At 35.5% G+C, this 18,444-nt stretch overlaps 1 protein-coding gene across 2 annotated transcripts in view; it reads right to left on the bottom strand.

Moving 5' to 3' along the window:
* Positions 1-18,444, bottom strand: part of TTC8 (tetratricopeptide repeat domain 8) — a 40,772-nt gene that overhangs the window by 15,499 nt on the left and 6,829 nt on the right. For both annotated transcript variants that reach the window (XM_036384583.2, XM_036384582.1), the window contains exons 3-7: positions 16,134-16,254; positions 11,862-11,925; positions 11,560-11,719; positions 10,079-10,168; positions 6,327-6,371 (exon numbers count right to left, since the gene is read on the bottom strand). In XM_036384583.2, the coding sequence (XP_036240476.1) occupies positions 6,327-6,371; positions 10,079-10,168; positions 11,560-11,719; positions 11,862-11,925; positions 16,134-16,254 (480 nt within the window). The remainder of the gene's footprint in view (positions 1-6,326; positions 6,372-10,078; positions 10,169-11,559; positions 11,720-11,861; positions 11,926-16,133; positions 16,255-18,444) is intronic.

Here is an 18,444-nt window from a genome sequence, read left to right as displayed (position 1 = left end):
AAAACACTGTAAAGATGTTTGTAAAGAGAAAATGCTGAGCAAAAGTCCAGTTAACTTGAGGTGGAAGCACTGCTTTTTGTTTATTACTTTTACAGTTCAGTGCCTAAAATAGCTGAAAGCATTATTTGTCCCTATAAAAATAAGCAATCCAAACAGTTTCTTCTAAATCAGAGAAAACAGAAAATTAATTTGATCAGACTCCTGCAGTGCCACTTCAGAATACACTATTTGCTTAAGCACAAACACTTTTTCCAAGCTTCCCATCCTTTTTCAGTAAAAGTTGTTAAAACCAAGTAAAGTAAAGAAATAAAAGAAGAAATAAATGAGTTTGAAATACTGCATAAATTTTCATGTCATTGCTAATATCAGGTTGCCATCACTTCTGGAAACTCTCAAACATGCACAATAAGAAATATTTCTTCCTTTAAAAAGTCTATAATGTAAACAATTATTTTATTACAGGAAAAACAGAGAAATATTCTAAGAAACAGATATCTGTTGAAGATGGTGGAGGTCTAAAATCTCTTTTGTCTGGTATACTGGAAAAGCAGGTAAGCTAATCAATGTTCTCTGATCAGCCACCACAGCCAGAATCTATGGCCTTTCCTTTTTTAGCTATAATTTCAACACCTCTGGTAAAACAAATATATGTCTTTTCTGTACCATAACCTACCATAGAAACACTTGTGTTTCTTTTTTTTTTTTAATTTCATTTTATCTCAGAACATATCAAAGCCATGTTATGTTTTTTATATTTCAGGATATCAGTTTTAGCACAGAGTTTTTATAACAAAGAACCAACTTTTCTTGCCTGCTTTTTTAGGTAAACATTTTGCAGACCACAGAAATCAGGAAAAAGTTATCTATTAGGAACAATATGTAAAAGTTATGTGCACCAGTCACCCAGTAGCAGATAAACTAGTAATTCCAGGAAAAATTAATCTGAATATTGAAATGCTGTAAGAGCCCAATTTAGTGACATCTATGCCTATGCTGGGTTTCTGTTCTTTCTGCTAGCAAAATGAGTCTGCAAGCAGTCAATGGGTTTACTTCTGACATAATGAAGAAAAGCCAGTGGAGATAACTTAGACTCTCCTTTGGCTTTGTGAGAATGAAAAAGTAATTTGTTTTCTGTAGCAATTCAAGATAAGTAGTTGCATCAGTGCTGTCCCTAAGATAAAGAGACAGCTGTCATCATTCCCTGCCTCTGTGACAGGAGACAGAAAACTCAGGTAAAACTACAACTCTGAATTCATTGTTTCTTCAAGTTGGGTGGAATCCTTGAAGGCCTTAGATGGCAGCTCTTTTCTTGGTTGCCCTTTGTTTCTCAATATCTTTGCAAATTGCCCAGCAGGGCCTTTGGATGCTACAACTATAACGGGGAATAAGCTTGTATCAAGACAGAAATGGTCTGGGTACCCTTCTGGATAGATTCTTCCTTTCATGGGAAGGTACATAAGCAATTTTGTCCCAGTACTGGAAAATCTGCAAAAGTAATTGATGTTAAAACATTGGTTACTTCTGTTGCATTTACAGATGTTCAAACAATGTGGGTGACTGTCAAATACCGCACCTGCTTCTAATGCAGCAGGAGCAGCCACTTCAGAGGGGTAAGGATCAGACTGCCAATACCATGCTGCAAAGAGCTTTCCTCAGAGCTCTCTGATGGCAAGGGCTCAAGAAGGAGGACTGAGTTTCAGAAAATGATCCCTTCTGCAGCTACACATTCAGGTTTCTTTCTGGTACCCTAATTGCTTCCGATAACTATTTTATGCAAGGCTAACAATTTTGGCTGTGATTGGAAAATGGGAACTAAGACTGCTTTAGGCTTAATAGACAGTAACATCAGCAGTTTATTTGTCAGTGCAGATCCTGAACTCTTCCTGGGGTCTTCTACTAGCATCAAGAAACACAGCATGACTTCATTTTGAAGTTAGCTTTTGAAATTTAATCCTGTTTTTATATTTTCCAATTAATGAAAAAGGAAAGAAATAAGATCTTGTTTCTGATACTTTACAAGTGATTACAACAACTTCAGTCAAAAAAATCCAACCAAAGTTACAAATACTTCTTAGAAGTGTTTCCCTGAGAAGGCTTTGCGCATGCTAAGTTAAAAACTTTTGCTGGTACTACAAAAAAAAAATCTTTTGACAATGTGGCCCTTGAAATATTAGTAAATAGACTAAAATAGTCTTTTAAAAGTAAAACCTTTCAACTTGCCATGTCAATACGAACTGCTAGCATATTTAAATTTCAGTTTGCTGCAAAATTTGAGTTTTTAATTGTACAGTTTGACTACAAATCAATATTCAATCTGCACAATATGTTAATTTAAAATCAGTCTGTAAGAGCAGTAGTGATATGCCTGTCCTGCACTCCTGTGTGTTGCTGGACATTGGTGTAGTCATATTAATATCTGAAAGGGAAAAACAGGATGGATTTGGAATTGGCAGACACTGATATGCCCTTTTAAGGATTTTTGATTGCAATATGTGTATCAGTTCAAAAGGTACACTGCTTGTCCTGAAAGTTTTAATAAACTTTAGGATATAACTCATCATCTGGACATACTGATGAGCTGAAGTTGTTACTGTCTAGAGCACTCAGCATACTCAAGAATGCAGAGCCCATTTCAACAACAGTCTTAACCCTGAGAAGCTTTTCAGAACAAATTTTTTTACTTCCAGTTCTTATGTTTGTGAAAATAAAAATGTCTAAAAACCCTGATACTTGGTGGATTTTTTGTTTCTTTTTTTAAATTTTTTTTAAGAATTAAAATTAATGTAGATTCTTTAATTGTATTTAGCATGATTCTGAGTTTTTTTTTTTTGCCATTATTTCCCTTAGCTAAACTGTATTATAACTAAGACTTCCAAATTATCTACCAGCTGTAACACAGTATAAAACAGCCTGTAGGCTTGTGGCAATTTACTATTATATTACAAAATTAAATTGGTAAATGTACAGTTGTTTGACACAGTAATTTCATACAGAGTATTGTGTGCACCTAGAAATTAGATAGATGGAAACAATAGTGAGCATCTGCTGCTTCTTTCATGTGCTGTTGAATGGCTGTAATTTTCCCAGCAACAATTACTGACTTAAGTCTTATTTGTAGACAAATCAACACCAGATAGTCTATAAAATAGCTGAGGAAATGACATAAGCCATAGTCAATTTAACACAATTTATTTTGGTGAGTCTAGTCTGGATTTCTATATTTTGTAGATCTAACATAATTCCATTTCAAATAGATTTCTATCAGAGAGTATAAATACAAAGTATTGAGAAGGACTAAGGAGAAATGAGAGCTTGTGACTTCTGGCCACAAGTATATAGTGTACAATCTTTGTGCTTCCTCAGGACAAAGTGTTTTGCCATCATTACCCACCTGTGAAAAATGGCAAAATACAATGTCATGGTCTACTGAAAAAAGTAGCAGCTGAACTATTTCTGGACAAGTCTTTGAAACTGCCCTGCTCTTAGAGCATTTAGGCCCTTAAAATGGCTTTTAGAAATAGCTCAAGGAGTACAGAAAGTCAGTTATTAAGTACATGTGTTCAAAAGGAAACAAGTCAAGAACAGTAATGGATACAGAAATAGTATTTTCTTCAGACAAGTGTTTAATTTTTCATTACATAAGACAAAAGACTTTTGAATATATTTTCAAGTGCTGAAAAGCTCACTGCTTCTCTGTTCTTGCATCCCCACGATTCTGATAATTGATAGATTACAGATATATTTAGTTTTAATTTGAACCAATTTCCTCACACTATTTATCCAGTTGAATGCACACTGATTAATGGCATTTCTCAACTGAAATTGCTGAGTCTTTTTTTTTTTCCCTTTCTATATACTGGTTGAATATGAAACAGAAGATAAATAATAAAACTGCCTTTGTTTCTCAAATAATTATGCAAATGAGAACAGTACAGACTGTTCCAGTTCAGCACAGTGACAAGGAAGGGATATTGTCACTACTGCTTTGTGTTTTATTTTCAAAACTGCAGGAAGTAGTATTCTATCCATGCAGAAAGCCTAAAGTAAAGACTTTTCAAACTTAAGTCAATTTCCCAGGGTTCCATGCCTTTCAAGTGCTTTCATCTCATCTCAGGCAGAAGAGTGTTGGGTTTTAAGAAAGTCCATTATCACACAGCAGCAGGAAATACAAAGATGTGAGAGATGTCAGTGATTGTTTTAACAACTGATCAAGCAAGAGCCAGATAAACTTTAAAAAGTTAACATATGTGCTGTTTCTCTGATGAACCCTAAGTGACTAAATTATTTTCAGGGAGATGTAAGATATTGAATTTGTGAAATGCCATTGCTAGGAGAGGTGAATAAACAGTGATGCAGCCACACTTCAGCAGACATTAAAGCAGACATTAAAGTGTTTCTTTTTTTTAAGAAAAATTAATGCAGATGAGGTTCAACAGGAAGAGAGAACAGTTTGGAGAATGGAGTTAGATTGCAAATGGTGTAGAAAGCACATAAGAAAAGAGTCAGTGAAAGCAAATGAGAGAAAGCAAACTGAACAGCTAAAAAATCACTTTAGAGATATGCATTACATTATAAAGACATCTCATTCTGTGATGAGGGAATTCAATTCCCAGCAATAGTTTCTTCCAATAAGATGCAATCATTAACCAAATACTGATCTCTCTCTCATTACACAGTAATGGTGGTGATTAAGCTGACACCTCTTTGCTTGCAAGTATTTATTCAAACAGCTCAGGTGGGTAAAAAAATACACAGAACTCTTCCTGCAAGACAGTGATTTGGGATTCTCAGCAAGGATTTCAAAATACATGCAGTACAGTGCAGAAACATCTTCCAATTTTTTCTGGAGTTCTTGAAAAAATGACTCACATTATATGAATGTATGTGTAGCCTACAGACGCTGCATGTCGTTCAAGTGTAGACACATCTAGCATCGTATCAAGTGTCCCTTTTATTCTTAGTGAACTGGATTTTCAGCAACAAACATAAATTCTTAGCTACTAGTGGGCTAAAACCCAGGTACCTCCTTGATATTCAGCATTGGATTATGTAAATGTTCATTTCATTTCTCTCTGACATTTCTGACACTTGCACTTACTGTTTCAATGATATTTTGGATTAATAGTGCATTACAATTCAATCCTCTTGGAAGAATGCTATGCTATAAATTGACAGTGTACAACTTTAATCATTTGATACTAGATTAAAAAGCTTCATATAGCAGTACATTTGGAAATTATTAGGAGCTATGTCAACAACAGCAAAATATTTTTGGTGTGTGTTATTGATTAACTGGGGAGTTTAACTCCAGATCTAATTGCACACCAGCTAGTAGTGTTGCAGAAAGTTCAATAACTGTTTAGTCAACTATGCATTTATTGACATAAACTTCTTTCAGAAAAACTTGAACATTTTGATTCCATTTCAACTTGGTGCACATATCTGAGATAGCAATGAAATATACCGACACTTCATTAATTCCATACAGAGATCCTTTCCCTGGGTGAACTGCCAAAAAACCTCTGCAACAGTTATCTCTTTCTGAAAGCTTAAACAATATGTACCCAAACTTGATCTTTCCATTCAGAGCAGTAACATATGAACCACAGAAGAAAAATTTTGGATAGGTTAAGAGGGAAACTATAATTAGGAAAATATTTGAAGAATAAATGTTACAGACAATCGTATGGACAATATAATCTTTGTCTTGGTATCACCAAACACCTCAGCATTACAGATTTACATTTCTAGAAAAAGCATCCAAAACCCTACTGATATTTTATTTTTATGTAGTTTCACCAAATACATTTTCTTTTTATTCACCCAAATACATAAGCAATCATCTCAGGGGTAAAAAATGTCAAGGGATGTTCAACAATACCTGTCTTGTCAGGTATTTTCACCTTCCTCTGTTAATGGACAGTCTTTTGTAACTTATACTCAAGCCTCAGGACTCTGAACTTTCTAGGCTACCACTTCAGCTCCAATTCAGCTACCAGTTCAGCTACCACTCAGGCTCCAATAAATTCCTTTAACATGAATTCAGAGACCTTGTCATATTGATCACTGAGGGACCCAGTTTTAAGAATTAGAACATTTCGCTTCTCAAAAAAGATACCAATCCAATACCAGTATCTTGGTATTTGCCAATTTTCATTCCTGACTATCACCCCTGTAAGAAAGGATTTCTCCCTCTTAAACAATTATTAATGCTTCCCTTCCATACTTGTGATGTTCCACCTGGATCCTTAGTTTAGCAGAATACAGACATAAATAACTCAATCATACATAATAAAATCTGGAAAAGGAACATATGAGTTACTTACATTTTTTATGTCATTTTCATGGTGAAAGATATACTCAAACAATGCCTGCCAGAAGAATATTTAAAACACTGTCATATTTGAAGAGAAAAATTGATAATATTCTTTCAGAGGAATATGGAAACTTGATTATGTTAAGCAGAAATTAATTCTTTAGGAAAACAATCACATTCACACATAACAAATGCTGACATTTACATTTAAGACTCCAAGAGACAAAAACTATAGATGTGCTATATTGTTGTCACAGGAAAGCATCCTAATTCCTAATCTGTTGCAAAAGATTAGCAGAATTCTGCTTATCTTTGGTGCTTAACTTCACTTTAAAACATAAAAGGCAACTGTAACTTGAAAGTGAATATATATTTGAGAATCTGGTACAATTTTAATGACTTCTTAACTCTAAAACCAACCAGTGATCTAAAAAAAAACTTTTTGCAATGGACACTCAGGAGCTTACACAGCGGCAAACCTACTTAAATTAAACACAGGTTTATGAAGAATGGAAGCTGAACAAACTTTGCCTTTGGATAAAAAAACTTTAAGCTCTGAAATACTTTGGGATCTGTAAAGGAAGAAAATATTTTAAAAACTGTTTGTAAATTATAAATAAATGCTAATAATACTGTGCTTCTGAAACAAACCATCATAATAACAAAGCTTAAAGAAGTCACATTCATCAGCTGTGCTGTGGTTAACTGCTTATAAGGCCACAACAATTACACAGCAAAATAACTGCAGCTTTTTTTCCTCCTGTATAAAGCTAATTAAGTCATACTACCTTGTAGTTGATCTGCACTAGAATATTAGATGAGTCTATATCAGGCAATGGGGGTGGCATTTTCAGTGAATAAAATGACATTGAAAGATACTGGATAACTAAATGGAGACTGGAAGCCTCTGTTCCCAAAAATATATTATGGGTGCTAGTAACTCAAGGTTCAATTGAGTTGAACCTTGACCTTCTGCATCCAAATCCCAGGTCTTAATTGCTTCAAAAGAACAGAATATTTTTCTAAATTTGTTTAATTCATTCTAAAACACCAGGAGAAAGTATTGCCCCATGAGGAAAGAAATACAGAACAAGACCTCCTAAGGGTTTCCATGACCCTTCTGCCAGATTTTCTTAGACAAAATTCTTAAAATATTTACCTTCAGGAAACGAGAGAATTACTAATGAATTGCCATATCTTGTGAGAAAAATAAACCACAACCTACTTTTCTTCTAGTTTCAGTCAGAAAAGACTCCAAACAGATGATTAAAAGACATTAAAGGATTATAATAGTAACACATTTATAAGGAGCTTAGAATAGGTAGATAAGAAAAGAATAGACAATAAAGAAGTAGTGGAACATTTTCTCCTCTAGTTCAATAACAGAGAAGCATTTGGTAAAAGTGTGTAAATCTGAAGTGACATGAAAGATGTTTTCTTGCACGGCCAGCATGAGGAATTAACTGCTGTTATGCACAGACTCTGACCTTCAAAAGGATTTAAGTGGCTGAACATTCACTTGGATAAAAATATCTAGAGTTATCTTAGTAAGTCTATTAAAAATCCCCAAGCTGAAAAAGAGAAAACTTTCTGTTTCATACCAGAGAACAGTTGCTAACTGGGATTCACCAGAGGCTTTTTCTGGTGATAAGTGATACCTTATACATCTACTATGGTGTTTCCTGGGATAGTCTTTAACATGGTTAATGATAGTCAAAGAGAAGCCACATTTCCATATACTTCAAAATACTGGAAAACCTCAGACAGATAATCTAACTTTAAAAAAGATACAGTCAGGCTACTCTTCAAACACATAAGGAGAAAGTATGTAGGAGGTATTCATATACAAACATGAATAGACTGGCTAATTATGTGAATTCAATAGCTGCAAGGGTTATCACCTTTATGCACTGGGAGAGGTGACAGCAGAAAAGTTTTGAAACTTTAATCAGTTATTCTTAATGGAGAGGGCAGTCTGCATTCTCACCTCCTGCTTTGGCTTTAGCCTTACTGCTCTTTCTTTAAAAAAATGTTATAAATCCATGTAGCTCCAAATTTAAACTTAGATCTTACATTCTGTGTGAAATGTTAATGTCATAATGTATTAGCTTCATAATACTGACAAGTACACTTGCTGCCTATGGATGTTTTTATGACTGTTGATTTACATTTTTTGGCTTAAGCTTCTTTTCATATGAAATTGAAGGAAGACAAATCTGCCACAAAATGCTAATTAAAACCCAAAATTGTTAAAAATATGTATGTTTCTCATTCCTGAGAGCCGTTGTTGAGAATATTTCCTCTGAAAGCTAACCTACCTACTTAAATAGCATGTAGTTAGCAAGCACAATTAAAAGCTAGCTGTCTTCAAGCAGAACTAAGCCTAGTTTTTATGGATATGTCTTGTGCTTCTTAATCCTTCCCAGGTTTCTTTACATTCCCTCTGTTTTCCAGACTGTAATGGATTTATAAAAATGTGTCTGCTGGCTGATTGCCGGCAAGGACATAATTGGACAAAAAGCATGCAGCATTTTTTCAGCACTGATAATGAAATGATTTGTAACTGCCCTCAGATGTTAGTCTGGAAGTCTTTGATTACCTTACCAGACTAGAACTTACTATATTTGATACCTATTCTTCTACCTAGCTTGGCTAAGGGGCCAAGGGACAATGATGCAAGCAGTGGGGGAAGGACACAGTGCAATTACAGAGGATTTATTTCCTTTGAAAACCACACTGAAATGCAATGCCCTACATCAGTCTAGATCAGGCTTTAATAAGGAATGAAATTTCCTGGTTGCTTATGAAAAACTGTTAACCAAAGTTTTGAACTGGAAGAGCAATTTCCACCAGCACATTATCAGATACTGCCAGTTTTCTTAACAGTGTTCACCATTATGTTTCTCAAAATAGACTAAATTCATAGTGGTTTGTTCACCTTTAGGCTGAGAGCCAAATATAACTCCCTAGAGTGTGTTTGATACTTGTGCTCCCTAGAAATAATTCCTTGATACGTTGTGCAAAATGAGCTGTTGGCCTCAGCCCAACAGTTGTTTTTTATGAACACACTATGCAAAGAAAACATGTTCAACCATACAGCTAACTGGTTGTGTTGGGGAAAGATTCAACTGAAAGGCAAGATAAATCTCACAGCTTTCAACTCCCTGCCACTCGGAGCTGAAACCTCTAAGTTGGGTGGATAACCTGCAAAAACCTCTTCTATTGTCAGATAGTTTCATTGGCTGTCAATCAGATGATCTTAACTGAAAATGAAGAAGTATTCTGAACAAAAAATGGTACCTTTTACATAAAAAGTTTTAACTCATTCTACAAAGGCAAAGAAAAAATCCAAACATTGTGAACATTTTTAGGCTGGGATTGCTATCTATTTGTACACAGAACCACATTTCCAGATACTAAGGAAGGTTCTGCTGGTTTTTTGCTCCTGGCTTCTTTTTTATTCTTTTAGTTGCCCTTCATCACTCCTAGATGCACAGCTCAAAATTATTTACCAGTGGAACATTTTTTCCCATACGAATGTTTTTCCTAGATTATACTTTCACCATAACCTTTTTAGACATAGCTTCAATTTCAAGTCTGGTAAACACCGTCAAAAGGTGAGTAACACACTATTTTTCTGGAGTTAGTATCTAAACCACTGTTCATCATTGTTTTTATCCCAAATCCCATGTACAGTTACATCAGAATGACACCAGAAAACAAGAAAAAGATATCACAACACTAACTAAAATTGTTACATACCTTTGCCAGTTTGGGTTTCTGAGCATATTTCGTTAAATTCAGTCGAGACAGATTTATGAAAGGGCCATCTGGATTTGTTATCATTGAAGCCTGAGGGGAAAAAAGAAGCTTTTTAAGTGGGAAGATCCCCTACACTTTTCCTGAAGATTTTCAAAATACTATTAGTATACAAAAAACCACCAAAATTCCAAACAAAACATTTGTAGATTCACTGCTCTACTGTGCAGTACCAACTCTTCCTTTTTATTCTCTGTCAATCCCCACTATTTCCATACACTGCCTAAGCATGTAGCTTGGAAGTTGGGATCCATAACCAAAAAAATCTTCCAAGAAATACTTAGGAAGATTAGTTCTTACCTACAGTAGTGAGAGGATGACACATTTTGCAATTAATGTGATTTTAATATGTATTACATACTCATGCTGGTTGCAGTTTATTAATTTTGCCAACAGAATGGGATAAATTAGTATAAACTATTCTCCTTATCTTTTGAAGTGACAGACACTGAATGCTTATCAATTGTTTTGTTTCACTTATGGTGAAATCATATCACAGTCTTTACATGGTCTTCCATTAATATAAACTTGTCTCAAGGAGCCTGTGAATTTGGAATTTGTTGGAACCCAGGAAATTCCTCTGGCTGCCCTGGAGGACTCGAGACCCTGACAGGGGGGCTTGGAGATCTTGACACAGAGTCAAAAACACCTGTGCCTTTGATTTTAGCCCAGAGGAAAAAAAAATACTAACTTTGTATGAAGATGTACAAGCTACAAGAGTTTGAATAGAATGATAGTGAATTTATCACCGGGTGAAAATGTAGAATTTGGGGGTTTTTAGAATGGGGGTTCAGGAGGCAAGATAGAGGAATCTGGGTGCGTCCAGTCTTTCTCCTTCTTCTTAGCCTCCATCTTCTGCTGTGATGGTGGCACTTTTGGATTGGTTTAGAGTAGGGACAAACTGTCTAACATAGGTGACAGGTACTGGAAAATTATTGTACATAGTGTAAAGTAAGTACACATAGTGTAAAAAGGTAGCGCCGCCCCAAGGCAGTCAGCGTGCCTCAACCTGAGCTGCCAGACAGACCTCGGCAGGTCAGAGAAAGAATGTTATAGATAAGAAAAAATAAACAACCTTGAGAATGAAAGCCAAGGAATTCTGTCTTCTTCTTTGGTCTCGTGGCTGGGAAAAAGTGACTTTCTAACAGCTCGGGGTGATCTCAACACACCAGAGACCCCGTAAGGAAGTTATATGAATCCTGGTGAACATGTGAATTTATGTACATTTTTTTACATAACCAGACTATCAAATGCACAAGAAGTAATATTTTCAAACTCTATTTTGAAAAAATTAAAAAAATTAAAAACACTCGCTTCCTTCAAACTTGAGTTTAGAGGCATCTTTTAACTAAACTACAGTATCAGTGTGCCAGATACTGTGACCAAGAAATGCTCCACTCTGGGAAGAGAGGCAAGCAACTCACCGTGCCCGGCCTGACATAGCCCCCGGAGGCGCTGGTGATGGGCCGAGCTGTGAGAGCTGTTCGGGGCGTTCGTATCGCCTGCTCCATGGTGCTGGGCCGTCCGCTCTGCGTGCTGGGCCTCACAAACCCTGTGATGGGCCTTCCTGACTGAGTTACAGGCCTGGAGATGTCAAGTACATTATCCTTATGTTAGGTGGTATTCATTGATAGAGAATTTGAACAGTTATACCCAAAGCATTTCATTTTCAGAATGATTTGTTCATTTTGAACTCGTTACATTTAAAAAAAAAACTATCACATACCTGACAGCTGGGCTGGGGCCTCCACCTTGGCCAGTTCCAGGAAGTTTCAAAGATGTTCCTGGTCCTACAAAATAAGAGCATTTCTCACTTTACTTTGAGATATTACACCCTTGTCCAGAGGACTTCAAACATGATTGTGTTTTAGGATAAACAGTAAGCCTCAAATTTCTTTATTCAAACTGAGGGGTCAAAGAAGACAAACCCCAAATATTGCATTCTACTAATGATAATTTGAAAGACTTGCAAGAAACCTGCCAAACAATGACAGGTTTTCTTTCTTTCACCCTCTCCATTCTCTTCTCCATCCCACCTGGGGGGAGCGAATAAGTGCCTGTGTGGATGCCTACTGAGATTGACCCAAACAATTGTCAAGAACATCTTAGAAACACCACACAGTGCTAAAGGTAGAAGGTAACAGAAATGATGAGACCAGACCAACTTGAAATGGTATATTTTCTATCTGGTACCCAGACTTGAGTAAGTAAATCTAAACCTTCACCTACAGATGGAGAATGTTATCTCCTGACATTAGACCTACAATTAGACCACCTACAATTTAGAGCACTGTAGAGTGTGAACTCGTCCTTACCCAAAGGTCATCAATGAAAACACTGAACCAACTTGAGCTCAGGTGAACTGATGAAGGGTTCCCCTTTTCACATATTTCTGTTTTAACAGTGGGTCATTAAGAATTACTAGTTCCTGCAGGTAGATTTTCATTCACTGGCATTTGATTGGGCAGTTCTTCTAATCTGCTAAGCGAATGTCTATGAGATGGTTTTAAACACTCAGTTAAAAGCAATATATGAAATCTATACCTTGCAGTCTCTTTACTGCTTGTTACTATGTATAGTAATAAATGAGATTTAAGTTGACACAGACAATTACTGACAAATCACTGTTACTCATCTATGTATTTTCTATATACTTATGAACTGCTTTTATTGCAAATATTTCCAAGAACTGAAGATAAACTGATCGGTAGACAGTTTCCTTTCTTCTTTTTTTCCCAAAACAAACCATAAGCAGCCACCTGACTACAGCTGTATTTAAAGGTAAATAATACAAAAGAAAGTATTAACCATGATCTCCTTGGTAAAACCAACTAAATATGCAATTGTGCTAAAATAAATAAAAAACCCTAGGATTCTCTCTCTTTTCGCTGAACACCCTCAGGATTTCTATTGCTTACTTGCCTTCTATGGTCCTGTAAATCTTGAAGTTTTTACTCCATAACAGAAAGGGTGGACAGTTCACTCAGCAGAGTTTCTAACATGGTAACTAGGCACTCTTCAGTGAAATGAGGAAAGTTGCTTTCAACCTTTTAGACTAGCAGACAAAGAGTTCACTTTCTGAACTATTTTTAAAACTATTGCTGTAATATAAAAGAGGCAAGACATTAAAATTCCTTTTTTCAGACATGTTTTTTAATAACTACAATTGTTTTGAGTTTTTGGTGCACTGGGAGAATGCTTACCGTTCCTTTGACCTCACCCCAGGCAACTCAGTCCTTACTTGGAGAATTCCCAAGCCAACTAGCTATGAATAGATGCAAAAGGCCACAGCAGTGCATGTTGCCATTAGAAGTGTCAGAATTTAGAGTGAAATTTCAGTAGTTAGTGATGACTGCAGATGACTGCTTTAATTCCCCAGTTAATGAAACAGCTGTGATTAGTACAATGCCAATTAGTACAACTTTCTGAAAAATATGCTGTCAAGGTAACACTTTTAAACAAGATTAGAATATTACCTGAGAAAATTAATGGTGTTAATAGTCCAAAAGGAACATAGTGGATTTTTCTGTAAAACGGTGCTCTAGGACATTTTCATTAATAAACAAGATTGATGGAACATTAACACAGCAAAATTATAAGAAGAAAGATATCATTACATATGTATAACGAGGAACCACAGAAAAGTAGTTTTTTCCCATGGATCCTATACACTTTAGTAATTATTTAATAACTGACGACTGACAGCAAAGTCATAATTAAGAGAGTTTAATCTGGAAAGTAAGATAAGGGCAGATGTAAAACTGAAATGGATATGTAACTGATGCAGAAGGATTTAAACTGCTTAATAGGTGAAGTATAGACAATACCAATTGTAATATGAGAGGTGTGGCTACACAGTTTTATGTTTGGGAACTATGACTTTAGTGGAGGAGGATATCCTGAAACATCTGCCACAATGAAGACCTGAGTCAAGACCAACTATGGCTAACACACTTTAACAGCAAAAGGAAAAGCCCACAGTCAGTCAGCACCCATATTTATTAAGTCAAATGTAGAAGTGGAGTAATCACAGAACCAAAGAATGGTGGAGGTTTGAAGGGACCTCTGGAAGTCATATGGTCCCATGATGCTCAAGCAGGGACACCTGAGGACAGTTGCCCAGGACCCTATTTAGATACTTTCTGGATAGCTCTAAGGAGGTAGATTTCACATTCTCCGTGGGGAGCCTGTGCCAATTCTCAGTCACCCTCATAGTTAAAAAGAATTGTTTCTTGATGCTCAGAAGAAACCTCCCGAGCTTAAGTTTGTGCCCACTGCCTCTGATCCTGTCCCTAGACACCACTGACTCTGTCATCTTCACTCTGTTCAGTGATTTCTGTGCTTACTTTTTATGCAAACGTGTAACATTAGAACACCTCAGAGGTATAAAGAAAGTAAAATCAAGGTATGGGAAGAAAAACATGTTTTCTGCATGTGAGTGGATCATTGTCTGGTTTGGTGACTACAAAAGACAAGTGGATTAATAGAAAGGTTTAAGAAATTACTTTCAAGACTCAACTCAAAAATTAAAATATATAGCTCAGAATGAGAAGATTGTTTAGCTTATCAAAGAAAAGATCACTGAATGATTTAATGACAGATTTAACTACTTACTTGGGAAATATACTTTTGAAAATAACTTTGTATCAGGCATAAAATGTTCACAAAGAAGCAGCAGGTGGAGTTATAGTTAATAATTCCCACTAAAGATATGGCACACTGATAAAATCTATTAAATTTAATAATTTACAAAAGACTGCAGGGAGTTCTCTATCTTTGGAAAGTTCTTATACTTTCTGAAAAATTATATACTAGCTCAGGCACATCTAGCAGATTTGAAGCACAAATAGCAAAGTCTTATCTCAATGATACATAAGTGGAGGTTACACTATTGTAATAATTTTCTTTGGTTTTGAAATCTGTGACACACTATCCAGAAGGTCACCTTTTTTCAGCTTCAACATAACATGAATATATTTTTCCAGAATGCCTTATTTCTAAATAATATTCATCAAATTATTTTTCTTGGAAGATAATCTCTACCACAGGGGGCACAAAATCAAATTAAACTCCAAATTTTATTACTATGGTATTTTAAGACAGATATCCATAATTAGTTGATCACAATGTATAAACACATCTCCAGTACTGCCTGACTGTGACCGAGCATGTAATGAAAATTTTAAAAACTGGAAGAAGATAGATACGCAATTACCTACATCCAGACAGACAAGAAAAGCTTTTAACACTTCAAGTGTCAGTTTGGTCTATGTTCAGTTCTTCCCTTGAATTCCTTGACATGTTACATGGTTGAGAGCTATGCTTAATAAGTTACATAAAAACTTCCATGTGAACTGTACTAAAGAAACAGAGAAAAATATAAATACTGCCAAAAAAGTAGTGGAAGACAACTAATTATTGTCCACCTGAAAGGGAATTGATGAAGCTGAAAAATAATTGCATAGAAGAAACAATGTCAGAGCTGAAGAACTGCTTTGTGAAGGAAGAGAAAAATGAAGTAGAGAAAAGCAGAAGAAAGAAAATCAGTTCAGATAATGTTTGCAGGACATGATGCCAAAAGGTGGTATCTGACTGTTGACTGCACTACAGGCATGTGGATAAAATTCACAGTACACTGAGGGCAGATTTTTTCTCTAGTTTCCCACAATGCCTAAAGAAGCCAGAAAGGAGTAAAAGACATCAACATATTGGTGGAAAAATCAAGTGACCACTTGCATCCTCACGACATTTCCTCAAATGTAGAGGAAAAGCTGACTAAACACAATTGAGCATGGTCTGAACTCTAGTCCAACAGGCCTAAGTACTACATCAAGAACATATGGTGGATCTCAACATTGCTATAAAACAATCTAAAATGCTTTTTTTACCAATACTAAATGCTGTATCAGGTCACCTCAGTTTGTTCAATTCTAGATGACAAGAGATGGCCAAAAGAGCTCTTGTTGAATCAATGTATTTAAGTGAAAGTCAATCTTACGTGCAACTTGAGCAATGGCATTTTCATCCAGGATGATCTCTGCGATTCCTTCTTGATCCATATCAATTTCATCCACATACACCATTTCTGTCAAAGCCCGTGTTTTCAGGTTCCAGGCAGCCTGAATAAGGATAAGTAAAAAGTAAAATGTCTTCAAGACACTAAGTAAATAATCTAATCAGCAATTTTTTCATTTCTTTATTATTCACTTCACAGCTTTATTAGGCCTGAATAAGGTATTGACTTAAAACAGCTGAGTATATCCATCCATCTGATGGAGGTATAAAAGGAGACTAAGTCCTTTATTCAAAGCATCAGCTGTAAAACACTGTATAAATAAACACCCCAGGCATTTCAGATTATGAGAGCATTGAAATCCATTTTAGTGACCTGAACTGACAAATTACTACACTGTATGTCTTGGAGGATAATCTGAGCAGCGTGGAAAAGCAAGCATAACTCTAGCCTATGTGACAAGCTTTGTGTAGACTGTGAAGACACCAAATCAGTGGGGAGAAAAAGAAAACAAGAAAAATCAATAGCAGCCATATAGAAATACCAACAAAGTAAGTGCAGGTCCAACCACTTTGATAATTTGATATGCTTGTAATGTACTCATAGAACTGGTATGATATAGGAAGTCACAAGACCAATCCCTGATCTTCCATAAGATATTGAAAAGATATTTTTTTCCAGAGTAAAAATCACTGCCAAAATAATTAGATTTGCTTCCTTTCTCACACAGAGTACAGCAATCTGGTGGAAAAGCATATTAAATATTGGCTAAGGAGACCTTTCAAACTAGAAACAGACTATCTTAATAGAAATAAAGGTCAAACACATGGAAATGTTTGTTCCTTAAGTAAGAGGTATGAGAAGATCTGAAACTCAAGTTTATTTAATAATTTAAGTAATCATTTAATGAGACACTTCTCATTCACCCTGTCATTTCCTCTAGACTTTCCTTATACTTTTATGCAAAGTTGTGTCAATCAAAAAGAAAGTGTATCTAAAGATGCTGAAATATTTAACTATTCTTTTAAAAAGTGCTTTCTTCCAAGCAGAAGGAGGACGTCAGCCAGCTGATTCAACCACAATTGGAAATTTTTGTTCAAGAATGAAGAAAAGGGAATTCAGCAGGATGATCTGAATCTAGGCCAGTCATAATCCAGATCTCCTTTATTTTCTCTTAGTTTATTCTTATGTAGCAGGATGACAGCCTTTAATTAATGTTGAGATTTCTGTTAGATGTTCAACACCTTTAACAGTTTTTCATTATTCTATGAAGTATTTAGTTTGTTGAATTTTTAATACCTTGATGCTACTCTGTTCTTTTCAAAGACATGTATATCTACAGTCAACATGACCATGTCTACAAGAGGAATATTCTCCAATTAGAGCTCTTGCATAGCCAAGCACAGGCTAATTTCCTACTAGAAATAAGAAAATCTGCCTATAGTAATGATCTTTTCCTGGAAATTAGAAGTAGTAACTCCTCTACACTAATTGCTAAAACTGAGGTCAGCTCTTTACATAGGCATAAGTGTATTATCGTAATTTTTCCACTAACTACCATGTGAAAATGTGTTTTTAAAATCAACATGTCTCTTTGTCATTACTGGGCAAATATCTGTCATAAAAAATAGATTCCTTAGGCATCTCTTCCAGTGTAAAGCTCCTAGTCCAAGGCTTCACAGCCAACAAAAAATTCAAATATCATACAGTATTCCTTAATTAAACATCTGTTTGTAGATTACAGATTATCTGCTTTCTCTTTGTGGGTCTGATAATTTTGTTTTGTGATAAGCACCATGTCTGGAGCTTATGAAGATAAACTGCATTTATATGAAAAGGCATTTATAGGAAAAGAAAAGGAAAGGGGAGCTCATTTCTGATGACCCACATATTCACAACATAACAAATTTAGCTTGCTTAACTCATAATCAGAAAATTTACAATACCTAATAGCAATTAAAGAGGTACAGAAATGTGATGCAGTATATAAGTATACAGTATACAGCATGTAAGTCTAAACTCCAGAAAGAGAAGTGACATAGTGTTTTTCACTCAGTTTTTGAGAAGTTTGTAACTGAATCAAGTATTTTCTTCTTGTTCCTGAAAAGTCCAAAAACCAAATTAAAAATATAGACTTTGTTTTCTCTGAACATGGTAACATATTTTTTCAAGAGCTTCTATTCCCCAATAATCCTTTCTATTATAATAAATTTTATTCCATACACAATGAAAACCCCAGAACACATCTACATTGTGAAGGGCAATAATTACACTCAAAAAGATATCCAGCAGTGTT

The sequence above is a fragment of the Molothrus ater genome, chromosome 6 (assembly GCF_012460135.2).
Source record: "Molothrus ater isolate BHLD 08-10-18 breed brown headed cowbird chromosome 6, BPBGC_Mater_1.1, whole genome shotgun sequence".
Taxonomy (NCBI): domain Eukaryota; kingdom Metazoa; phylum Chordata; class Aves; order Passeriformes; family Icteridae; genus Molothrus; species Molothrus ater.
This window is presented reverse-complemented; position numbering and strand designations above follow the sequence as displayed.